This window comes from Aotus nancymaae, unplaced genomic scaffold (genome assembly GCF_030222135.1).
Source record: "Aotus nancymaae isolate 86718 unplaced genomic scaffold, 86718_ANA_hifiasm-v0.15.2.pri h1tg000029l, whole genome shotgun sequence".
Taxonomy (NCBI): Eukaryota; Metazoa; Chordata; class Mammalia; order Primates; family Aotidae; genus Aotus; species Aotus nancymaae.
Genome location: NW_026988442.1, coordinates 68,853,433 through 68,866,285, shown reverse-complemented (window position 1 = coordinate 68,866,285; position 12,853 = coordinate 68,853,433). Strand labels below are relative to the sequence as shown.

The 12,853-nt window shown below is 36.1% G+C and overlaps 1 protein-coding gene across 2 annotated transcripts in view; it reads left to right on the top strand.

The window, feature by feature from the left end:
• The window catches only part of ARHGAP15 (Rho GTPase activating protein 15), a 634,760-nt gene that overhangs the window by 82,667 nt on the left and 539,240 nt on the right, over positions 1-12,853 (top strand). For both annotated transcript variants that reach the window (XM_064382800.1, XM_012473459.2), the window contains exon 4: positions 6,440-6,501. In XM_064382800.1, the coding sequence (XP_064238870.1) occupies positions 6,440-6,501 (62 nt within the window). The remainder of the gene's footprint in view (positions 1-6,439; positions 6,502-12,853) is intronic.

Sequence of the window (12,853 nt, the reverse complement as noted above, 5' to 3'; positions counted from 1 at the left end):
TTGAGATTTTGCAGTATCAATGGAGTTTGCCAAGCAAAGAACTGGAAGAACGAAGAATGTTGAAGCAGAAAGAAACAACAAATGCAAGGGTCACCAGGTCAGAATAAAGTTGTTACAGCTGAAAAACTGCAAGAATTCCCTATCAGCCAGAATATCATGAACAAGGGATCATGGATTTTGGGGAGAGGGAGGCAGTGCCCAGATTGCAAAGGGCCTTGAGGTGATGGTTAGAAGTTCAGAAGCCACTGAAACACGGAAACAAACGACAATACCTCTCTCATCCAACCCCACATTTGAAATCCATTTAACTCTAGAGCAGAGAAAAAGAACACACAAAACAGCAACAATAAAGGCTATTAACGTTGAGCAATCCTTTCTTCCCCACTGCCTAGACTGAAATTAGGTTACAACACAGAAATTGAATTACACTAATAAGTTGCCCAGACAGTAACCAGGAAGGCCATTCTCACTGAAGTCCAATGACAGGCAAAGAACGAGGAACATATTTACATCAAAGACACAAAGAAATAGAATTCGGGGAAGAAAAAGAAAGAAAAATGGTGGGCGGAAGGGGGATGGTATGTGAGGGAGGGAGAGGTGAGCTATAGGAAAAGCCTCTAGGAGACTGAAGAAAGTTCTTGAGATACAAAGCAGGTGGCTTCGTCAGCCTGTTTCCCAAACAGAACCTGTATTTCTTGGTGGTGACCAAATGAAACACACTGGTCACAAGATGAAAGGTTCAGAAAGAAAGTCTTAGGGGGAGTTCTTAAACATCAAATAGCATTTTCAAAATGACATTTTGATGAGTTAGGGGTAAATAAATCAGAGACATGCAGATAAAATTTCCCTTAAAATACACAGAGGCTTAATATGATGGGGAAAAGCACTTGGCAAAACATAATATGTGCTTCTCCAAACCTAACATTTGAAAAATGGTTTAAGACATTCAGTGTAACCCCAAAGCTGGGCATGTTATCTCATCCTGAGTGACAGAAAGTAGGAGAGGGAGGCTATCCTTGAAAGCGTTGCTAGACAAACGTATCAAATGGTATAAATAAGTTGCAATGAGTAAACCATGCCTAACTCTGAAATCAAATTTCATGGTGAAATCAAACCTGCTCCTCAAAGACTTCTTTGAGAATTCCTGGTTACCTCTTTCTGGGCACCACTCACGTATGACCCAGAACCATTTTTCCTTGCTTTTCTTCTACTCTTCTTCACACGCAAACATTGCATCCAACTTTAGGTATTTGGTTTACCACTTCTTAAAAATGTGCACACACAGTAAATGGTTATTTACATCAGATAAAAACATTATATTGAATCTCTAAAGGCGTAATATTTTATTCTTGAACTATATTTAAGGCAGTTCTAAATGTAAGACTTTTTTAAAATTTTAAAAGCTATTAGTACTTTATATGATGTACAGATAAACTGGAGTTTTAAGGTATTTTTTTCTGCTTTTGATTCTGTTCTCAATGGATTATGTCCACTGTGAATTCACAGATTAATGAACAAATCAAATATAGCATGAATGGCAGAGCCAGTATAAGAATAAGCGAATATTGAGAAGAAAATGTAAGCAATGAGTTCCAAACAGAAAGAGTGAAACCTAAAGACAATGGCAAAAAAACAAAAACAATAGAAAAAAGAGAGACAAGGTAGGTAGTTCTATGGATAGTGGAGAAGTAAAAAATGGCGGCAGGGAGGGGATTTAAGAAAGCAAGTGAAGCATCATTTGGGGGTAAAATAATGGAACCAAATGTGTCCTCATTCTGTGCTCTTTAATAGAAATCATTGAAACAGACAAGATTACCAGCAAAGTACTATGATCTATTAAAAGTTCAGAGAAAGTATAACAGCTGCCTCATTATTAAATAGGAAAATAATTAAATGCTAAATCTGCTTGATAATTATAGTGGCCCAGGGTTGTAGTTATAGAGGGATGATGCATAGTTCTTTTACAGAGAGGTCAGTCACTCACACAGAAGGTTTCATAGGGTGATGCTACTTTAAAGGGATCATCTCAGTTTAGAGCTGGGGCCCGTCTTAGCATTGTGGATCCAAAAAAAATCATATTTATCATTATTATCAGTGTTTACTGAGATGATGATCCCTTGAGTCTATCTTACAGTACATAATAGGGAATATTCTGATACTATTTAAGTTACCCGCTTTCTACATCAAAGGACCTAGGACACCAAATTAGGATTCAGATGGTTGCCAACGAACACAGAATCAGAACAAAGGGGAAGAGAACAATAACTTTAAATACACCAGCAGAGAAAATGTTATGAGGCACAAAGGCCATGTGGTTCTGATGTTAAAAGCCAAATCCTTCTCATCAAAATCTGGTAAAAGTCACAGATTAAGTTTATTTCCGTTTATAAATAGAAAGGGTTATTTTAACAGAATCCTTTGGTGGAATGGTGTAGATGAAAACCTATTATTTGCAATTGTGTCTGAGAACAACATAAAGTCTTCTCGTAAAAAAAAAAACTGCAGTGTCTGTATGTACAGTTAACAGGCTCGTCTTTCTGCTATGATTGTTACCATTAATCAAAGGTGGTCTTCTGCTCCTCTGTCTTGTCTGTCGCCTCCAACGTAGGTTGATAAACAGGTGCTATTTGGATATCCCACTGCCATTCATTCTTCTCATCTGTATCTCAGCACGGCTGTGTCTGCTGAGCACTTCCTCAATGCTTGCAGACTGGCTGGCATCCAATCTGAACAAATTGCTGATCTTTCCAGCCATTTAATGTTAAATAGGGCTTCTAAGGAACATTGGACAAATACCTTAAGAAGCCAGATTTAGCATCTAAAGATTGGTTGACATTTCTTAAGTATACATAGTTTAGGGACTGCTACTACTTTAAGGAACTTCAATTTGGCCTAGAATTTGGCATGTAGAATCCTAAACTTAGACCTAGAGCTGTAAGTAATTTTGTAAATTACTGGAGACAAGACCATCTGAGCCCTAGATGACCGGCACGTTCAACTGTAATTTATAGATAGTTGTCCCTTGAAACCGTGGGATTAACATTGGGTAGAAATAATTAATTAGAGTAATTAGTAAGGTACTATTTATAAATCCACATGCAAAGTGCATAGCAATCTTTTGCTTGCCCTAATACTTCTTTCAGCACACCATGAACCTTGCAGAATAACCGATTTCTGGGGTCTGAAACATGGTGACGTATTTCAAACTGTGATGACAAGGAATAGTAAAGTAATTAATTCTACTTCATGGAAGCTTCACTTGCCAGCATGAGACCTAAACAATACAGTGCTTTCATTGTAGAAACCATAATTGAAATTTTCTATCCAGGCTAAAAGATGGCCTGAGTCTCTGAGATGACTTAAACGAGGCATGGTACCCAGTCCCTCAAAAAAGAGGAGAAGGAGTGTCTTGAATGTGAACTCACAGGATTTTAAGACTCAAGAGGATTTAAATTGTCCTATTAATCTTTGCGGTTCTATTGTGAGCAGAGAAGCTGGCATTTAGAGGAAAGAAGTGTTACTAATTAAATATATGTTGAAAAGAATGAATAAGTGTGCATCAAGTATTAAAAAGACAATGAAGGAAAATAAACACCTGATCTCGGAAGTGAGAATGTGTTCATGGTAGTAGGACATAGACATACTACATGTAGAAAAGTGCATGTAAACATTTAACAAATACGCATGGTGGTAGCAAGTGTAGTAGGTAAGAGAACATAGCAGAAGCGTTATTAGCTTCTTCTAATGACCTGGAAGGCAGCCTGGACTTTGGGAAATGATACAAGAGAAGATAACTAACTTGCTGTTCAGTTCTTTCTCATTTTTCCTGAGACCCCTGTGCGGTCATTCCTGGAAAGTCTGTTGCATTGATCCAAGACCATGGAGTTGGCTCAGTCATTCATGACAATGATGTCACATTTATTGAGTCTTAACTTGAGAAATCCAGCCCTTGGCCTCAATCTCAAGTATTGTGGGAAAGGTCCCACGGTGTCTGGGGAAATGTTACTTAGGTATTCAAGGAAAGAGAATTTTATGATGTATACCTTAAACCTGTTTATGTTGATTTCTCCCTATAAGAGTATTAGCTTTTTCCTTTCATATTTCCCATCTATTTTAGAGAAATTTTCATCAATAATTTATCTTTGTGGGTAACAAATGTCTACCAAGGGGTCTTTTGTGAATTTTTCAGAAAAAAATAGGGTAATATTATTAGCTGAGAACACATGCATCAATTTTTATGATAGGTTGATAGGTTTTGTAGTTTTTTGGTAGATAAATCCAGGTTTTGGGTAATTTTTAATCAGAAGAAAGCTGAAAATAATAACCATTTTCCATGATTACACAACAAAATTTCTCAGTATACATTCCTAAAGAAAGGGACCTCCTCTGTGGTGCTAATTGCTATTGAAAAGATCTTTCTTCCAAACATTCATGGATACCAGTGATGCCCAGAGTTAAACACCAAATTTATTACATGGGTTTTACGAGATAGACAAATAAAATTCCCTGGCACCAAGAAAAAGGGACAGTATATATAGAATATAATGTGGAAAAATCAAATGAACAAATGTATCCAAATATAAAAACAAAAAGGCACCAGTGAATACCATGATTCTAAAAGTTATCCAAGAAAGCTTCCTTAGATGCTTTAGACTTGTGGAGAACACAGTGAAGTAAAAGGAACTTTCTGGATGTGGAGATAAGTAAAAAACACTTTGCTATGATTCTCATAAATCATCACTGTTTATCATTATTTATTTGGTCAAAAACATATTCATCAAATGCATTTTAAAACTAAGTCCTGTGCTACGTATTAGGAAAAAACAATAAACAAGGCAGAAAAATTCTCACCTATATCAGAGCAAGTCTTGCAAACAGACATTTAACCAGTGAGATTTTAGTGATTTGGAACAATTCCTTTACCTCTAAATATCTCTCCCTTTCACTTGTAGCATTGCAGATAATTTTTTTTGGCTTGCCCAGTTTCCTATAAAGACTGAGAAAAAATTAAATATCCATTCATTAACTTATTTGTTCAAACAATTTTATTATTTTGACTACTGGTACCAGCAAAATATTCCAGAAGCTAGGAATCCCCATGTAAAAGTAGTCCTTTGCCTTCAATGGACTCATAGCACATTATTTGCCTGCAGACACAGACAAATAAGCAGACATTTACAACATGATCTGATATGTGCTGTCACAGTGATAAGAGCAAACTGAAAATGGAGATTCAGGATGGTGCACCTAAAAGAGATGGCAGATAAATCATGGAAAGATCCTCTAATAAAAAACATACACATTAAAATTTGGTTTTCTGCTTGTTTATTTTTTTGAGATGGAGTTCATGCTATACTGCCCAGGCTGGTCTCAAACTCCTAAGACCAAAAGATTCTCCTACCCTAACCTCCCAAGTAGTTGTGATTATAGACAGTTGCCACTGTGCCGGCATTCAGTTCATTACTAATTGAATTTTGAAGTAGATTAAATATACTTAAGACTTTTGAGAGGAAGACATGGTCACAGTGGAATACTTCAGCTGCGGGGATAACATGGGGTGATACTGAGTGAGTGTGGTCCTCTGTTACTAGGCAGGTCAGGGAAAAGGGTGTGGGCAATTCACTGAGTGAAAGATGGAGCACAGGCTAATGACTTGAGATGGGGTATGTGAGGCAGACAGAGGAGGGAAGAAATACAATGCTAAGAAATTAAAATACCTAGCATAGACTTTGCAGGGAGTCAACAGGTCACAATTTGCATTGTGCATTTATTTTGCCCAAAACTCCACAAACACTTCTGCAGAGTTATAATGACAGATTAAATTTTCTTTAAGAAACTTGCAGCTGTATTAGCAATGAAAGCCAGTACAGTGCATGCAAATAGGCAAAGCAAACAATTCTACCTCATGGAAGAAGACAATGAGATTGTGATACTACAGGGTCCCTTGGTAATTGATCAAAACATATAAAATGTTGCTATTTTAAATGCCCTTCCATGATTCAACTAGCTTAGTTACCTGTTCCCATTGGAATTTTCCTTTATCCTGGCTTCAGAAGGTACATGGGGAGGTTAGAAAGGAAGAACTTTTCTAAAGATACTTAGTAAAATAAAGGAAGGTATTCAATTTGTCTTTCTTTTACCGTTTGTTATCAATTTTTTAAGCAAGTGACTTCAATGCCCAGAAAGAAAAGTCAATAAAGGTGTATCACTACCTAACAAATCATTCGCATTCCTCTTCATAATTTGTCTTTCAGATATTTAACAGCTTGTAACGACTATGACTTTGCAGGCAGTTCCCATAAGCTATATATGCATTATTAATAAAGTTCTATGACTGAAAACTTCCATCATTGCAATGACTCTTGAAAAGCACAGGTTTACTCAAACCAAAAATGCATAGTAGTTTGTCACAGTTTTAACATATGCATTCTTCTTGCAGATGGTTGAAAAAGAAGGTTATCTTCAAAAAGCTAAAATTGCAGATGGAGGAAAGAAACTAAGGTAATAAAATTATTTAATTCATTCTTATATAACTATGCTGGTTCCTCATATCCTCAACTCGTGCCACTGGTATCGTCTGGAAAGCAAGGCCCTATGGTATTAGACTAGAACAGTCTCCTCTGCTACCGCTACGATCAATATTATTTTTAATGTAATTACAGTTTTTAAAGAAAGGCACTACCTTCTATATTGTTGTACTGAACATATAAATGAGGTGTTTTTTGTCCTCCTTGAGCTTGAACTCATAAAAAACTGAAAAGAAATAAGACAATCGTTCTTGATTTCCATGATTAAAGGATTAGGGGATGAATGCATTCATCTGCACTATATAAAAGTCTCTGTACAATACCTTGCAAGAATACTTTCCTGAAGGATGGAGGATCTGAACCACTTTTGCAGCTCAAAATAGAAATTGATAAAATAAAATTAGTATCATAGACAGAGGTGAGAGAAATTTGAAAAGGAAATAAGAACTCTTCAGACCACAACAACAAAAACCTTGAAGAAAAAAAATAAGGTTGATAGGAAGGTAAAGAAGAAAGATGATAATTGTGTTGCATATATGGTATGTTTAGAAATAATCACCTCCGTTTTAGAATTTTTGCTATTTCTATATTGGTTCTGTTACATATTTAGCTTTGTGCTGGGTGATATGCAAGCTACCAAATTTGTAGAAAATGCTCAAATTGAGAGACAAGGTATTTACTCATAAATGTGTTACTAACAATTAAAATTATATAGGACAAATGTACTAATTAGCTACACAATGGGACACCTGTTAGTTGTATAATACAGTTCATTACTAGAATGACACTCTGGTCAACACTAGAGAATAAAGTCTGCTTTTGTTTGATGGCTATAATGAATTTTATGTATTTTTTTAAACAAAGTAAAATTTGGGGGGAATCATCCATAATTTCACTACTTAAAATAGCTTTTTTGGTTGTAACTAACAAGTTCTATTTTTTCTCCATATTGTGTCTTATTCTGGGATAGCGAACAGGGCCTTAAATCTTTACCTGGACTATTTCTCTGCAGTGGTCCTTCAGCCACCCTCCCTTGAAGGGTTCAGGCGAGAGATGCACGGGAGACAAGACCAAATGCAAGGTTGCTTTAAGAGACTTGGCTAGTCCCTGCCCCAGTAGTGAATCTGACTTAGAGAGTCATCTGGTTCTGAAGGAACAACAGGAGGAAGTCTTTGAGCAGCCCAGCCTGAGTGCTCTCCTTTCCCCTAGACCTTATCATGCCCTTATCAACTCAGGAAGGGGTGTGGAGGGTAAAATGATGCCTCTCATCAAGATGAGTAAGTCATGACCCTTTCTTCCCTCATCAGCCATGTGGAATAAAGAGTTTCTCTTTATTATCTAAGTTAGCCAGTTCAGCTCTTCACTAGAGCTTGGTAGGAGAATGGAGGTGGCAGTATTGGTCAGTTCCACCCTCCAGCCTCCTGCAAGGAAGTGGGAGAGATCCTAAAAGAAATAATTTCAAGAAAGCAGAAGGAGGTTCTACTGTGTGGTTTTGTAAAGTATCTTTGCCCATAACCCCTCCATAAACCAAATTTATGACATCTAGAAGGCAGTGTCAAGAGGAATCAGAGAACCGGGTCTTTCCCCCAGCCAACTCACATGAATATGTTTTTAGGTAGTTTAGATTAGTCTGTATACCATTGTGTTTTTCTTTTAGTTGCTGTTATTTTCCAATTTGCATATAATCTCCATGTTATAGTTAAATCTATATAAACATTTGTTTGTGCTCTGTTTTGTTATTTCACTTTGCATACCATTATGCATTCTTTCAACCTTTTCCACTTAAAGTTATATGCTTTAGTTTTCCTTTTTGTTGTTGTTGTTGTTGTTGTTGTTGTTGTTACCCCAGGTACACATAATTGAGTTGATTATATCCTTCAGTTTGTGGCCTTGTGATATCATCATTCTGGGCAAGATCCCTAGCTGGTTTTATTTTATTTTATTTTATTTTAGTCTCCAATCCTTACTTCAATCCCCTGTAGACATTCATTTTAATGTATTTAATGTGTGTTTATCAAACTCATTCTCCATATATGTCTATATTTAGCTATATATGTGGCATTCAGAAAATAGTGTATAGTTGTATATGTGTGAATGTATTCTATATAGCATAAACATTTTTGTATTATAAACCTTATTATGTTTCTTATTACTTTCATTCAATGTTAGCTCTTGGGCAGCTATCTATGGTGCTATCCAGACATGCATCTCTTAATGATGGGGATGTGTCTTAAAAGATGCATCCTTAGGTGATTTAATCATCATGTGAGCATCATAGAATGTACTTACACAAACCTAGATGGTATATGATATAGCCTATTGCTCCTAGGCTACAAACATTTACAGCATGTTACTGTGCTGAATACTGTAGGCAATTGTAGCATAATGTTATTTGTGTATCTAAACATACCTAAACATGGAAAAGTTAATGCATTGCACTTCACGTTATGAAGAATATCATGTTACTAGGCAATAGGAATTTTTCGGCTTCATTATAATGTCATAGAACTACTATCTATATGTCCTCCATTGTTGATTAAAACATTTTTATGCAGTGCATGAATGTCTTTAAATCTAGCTCATCGATGCCCACTTTGCCATTGTTCATGTATAGTCATGTGGCATATGGTGGCATTCTGATTGGTGATGGACACCATATACAGCTGTGGTCCCATAAGATTATAAAACTGATGTTTACTGTACCTTCTCTATGGTTAGATAAGTTTACATACACAAATACTTGCCACTGTGTTACAATTGCCTACAGTATTCAGTACAGTAACATGTTATACAGGTTTGTAGCCTAGGAACAATAGGCTATGACATGTAGCCTAGCGTGCGGTAGGCTACACTACTTAGATTTGTATAAGTATACTCTGTGACGTTTGCACAGTGACGTAATCACCTAATGACACACTTCTCAGAATGTATCCTTATCATTAAGTGAAGCGTGACTGTATATGAATTTTTACTTATCCAGTCTCCCAGCTGTGAACACCTAAGGTGCCTCTAACTCCTTTCATTCCAAACAACATTTCTGTAAATCACACATATATATTTCCTTTGAAACTGTTAGGAATTTTTTCAGGGGAATATTTCCAGGAGTACAGGATTGCTCAGAGGTTAGTCACACACATTTGTAAATCTACTGACTACTGTTGCCACACTTTCTCCTGAATTAGTGCACCAATTCATGCCAGTTCAATGTGCAATATAGAAGGGATTCTATTTTCACAATTTTATCAGCACATAGCATTATCCAATGTAATTATCCATAGAACATTACATTAATATTGCTTTTACTTGTATTTCATTGATAGGTATTGAAGTTGAGCATCACTTTATCTGTTTAGAGCCATTCAGATTCTGCATTCAGATTCTATTCACAAACGTTGACTATTTTCTATTAAGTTTCCTGCTTTTTTTTCAATGATTTAAGGAAACATATATAATGCTTTGTCAATTTTACATGTCTTACATATCTCCTCCAAGTTTATGGGGTTTTTGTTTTTATTGTAAGTACTTTAGAAATTGAACATTGTATATGTAATCACCATGTTTAAGAACATGATATCCCATTATGTTGATGGGCTATAATGTCAAATCATCCTTATCTCTTTTTTTTTTAATTATTATATTTTAGGTTCTGGGGTACATGTGCAGAAGGTGCAGGTTTGTTACATAGGTATACACATGCCATGGTGGTTTGCTGCACCCATCAACCCATCATCCACATTATGTATTTCTCCTAATGCTTACCCTCCTGTAGCACCCCCACCCCCTAACAGGTCCCAGTGTATGATGTTTCCATCCCTGTGTCTATGTGTTCTCATTGTTCAACTCCCACTCATGACTGAGAATATGCACTGTTTGGTTTTGTTCTTGTGTTAGTTTGCTGAGAATGATGGTTTCCAGCTTCATCCATGTCCCTGCAGAAGACATAAACTCATCGTTTTTTATGACTGCATAGTATTCCATGGTGTATATGTGCCACCTTTTCTTTATCCAGTCTATCATTGATGGGCATTTGGGTTGGTTCCAAGTCTTTGCTATTGTAAACAGTGCTTCAATAAATATACGTGTGCATGTGTCTTTATAGTAGAAAGATTTATAATCCCTTGGGTATATTCACAATAATATAATTGCTGGGCCAAATGATGTTTCTAGTTCTAGATCCTTGAAGAATCGCCACACTGTTCTTCCACAACGGTTGAACTAATCTACACTCCTACCAACAGTGTAAAAATATTCCTATTTCTCCACATCCTCTCCAGCATCTGTTGTTTCCTGACTTTTTAGTGATCACCATACTAACTGATGTGAGATGGTATCTCATTGTGGGTTTCATTTGCATTTCTCTAATGACCAGTGATGATGAGCTTACCTCTTTTTATATTTTTGATGTTTGAGTCTGGTTTTATATTAAAAGTTATCATTGCAATAATTCTCCTATTGCTTGTCAATTTTTCTTTTATATATTCTTTTTTTAGTTTCTTTTTTGAGACAGGGTCTCATTGTGTCACCCAGGCTGGAGTGCAGTGGTGCCATCTCAGCTCACTGCAGCCTCCTCCGCCCCCACCCTTCTACCCACCTTATGTGGGGTTAAATGAGTAGCTGGGACCACAAGTACACACCACCATGCCCAGCATTTTTTTTTTTTTTTTTTTTGTATTTTTAGTAGAGACGTGGGTCTTGGCATATTGCTCAAGCTGTTCTGGAACTTCTGGGCTCAAGAGATCCACTCACCTTGGCCTCCCAAACTGTTGGAATTATAGGCATGAGCTGTAGCACCCAGCCTTCTTTTATATTAAGTCTGGATTACTTGATCAAATCACAAGACCATTTTTAATGACTCTTAGTATGCATTCCCATATTGATTACCCAAGGAATCTGTATGCTTTTATCACTAGCAACAAAAATGGTCAGTTTAGTCATAACCTTGAAAAATTGTATTTTTATCCCATTGATACTTTAGTAACTAATAAATAGTATAACGTACTATAATTTATACTTCTTATGTAAAATTTCTTTTGATAGCCTTTATTTATCAAGGATCTTTATATCTTTTATAAATTTTAATGAATTAATAAGCAATATTAATAGATGCTTACTCTGTCAAGCACTTGGCTGAATTCTTTATCAGTAATACCTAAATGATACTACAATATAGGCTCTATTATTACTTCCTATTGCATAAATGGAGAAACTCAGTCACCAGTATTAACCTCTTATTTCTCCAAATCTTATTTTATGTATAGTTAGTATCACAGAATTTAGCTTTGTCCTCTGCTTGAAACACATTTGCTTTATCTCTCTTGCCTTTAAGCTATTTGAGACTATGGAGCAAAAATGGTCTTTTTATTTTATGCCATCAACAGTACCAGGGACTTCAATTGTCACTTAATAAATATTATTTCATTAATTTCTATCAGGTTTTCTACTTATAAATCCACAATAGATCATTATGCCTTGTAATTTCTTCTTATTTTCCTTCTTTCTTTTCCTTTTTTTAGTCTTTGTCTCTTCAATGTGTTTTCTCTCTCTCTCAAAGAAAATTTAACTTATCTCTGAATATGAGCAGGAGATGGTAAAAGGAAAGATAACTTATTGGCTATATTTGACATTCATAAGAGGCCATGCATTTAGCCTTATTTTGAAATGAGGTTATATACATTTCCCCAGTGATACACTCACAGGCTTGAAAGCAGAATACATTCAGCATTCACTTTAATTTTTAATAGTGAACACTGAAAATATGCCTCAGCTTTTCCAATGAAGCATAGGAATTTCTTCATTTTGGGAATTCCATCCTCAAACTTATAAGTAAGCCTGGCTTCTCTGAAACTCTATGGCAGTTTAGTAAAAAGTTATTTTCAATGCTTACATTTATAAAAGGCACCTGACAGTATGTTTATGAAATTTCAACACCTCAAACTTGTTCTCCCTCGGCACCTAGGTCTTCTTGTCATCAGCTCCTGTGTGGCTCTGCACATCTTACCACAACATGCAGTCACATTCTGCTCTCTTTAGATGGGCATAGAAAGATATAGTTGGGGGTGAAAATATGTCCAGAAGACGACTATGAAAAGAAATGCAGAAAAAAGATTGTGCAGTGGTTGCGTCTGCTAGTGCCTGCTTTCATCCTAGGGCCCACAGCTGCTAGGCTGTCTGTTGGGTTTTTGTTTGTTTGTTTTAACAATTGTTATTCGGAATGGACTTTCTTCAGAATCTGAGACTAAGCTGTGTTCCTAATGTGATCATATTCTTTCTTTAGTACTTCCCGCTCAGTATCAAAATACATTGTTCCAGGCTGAATCTGTCTTTCT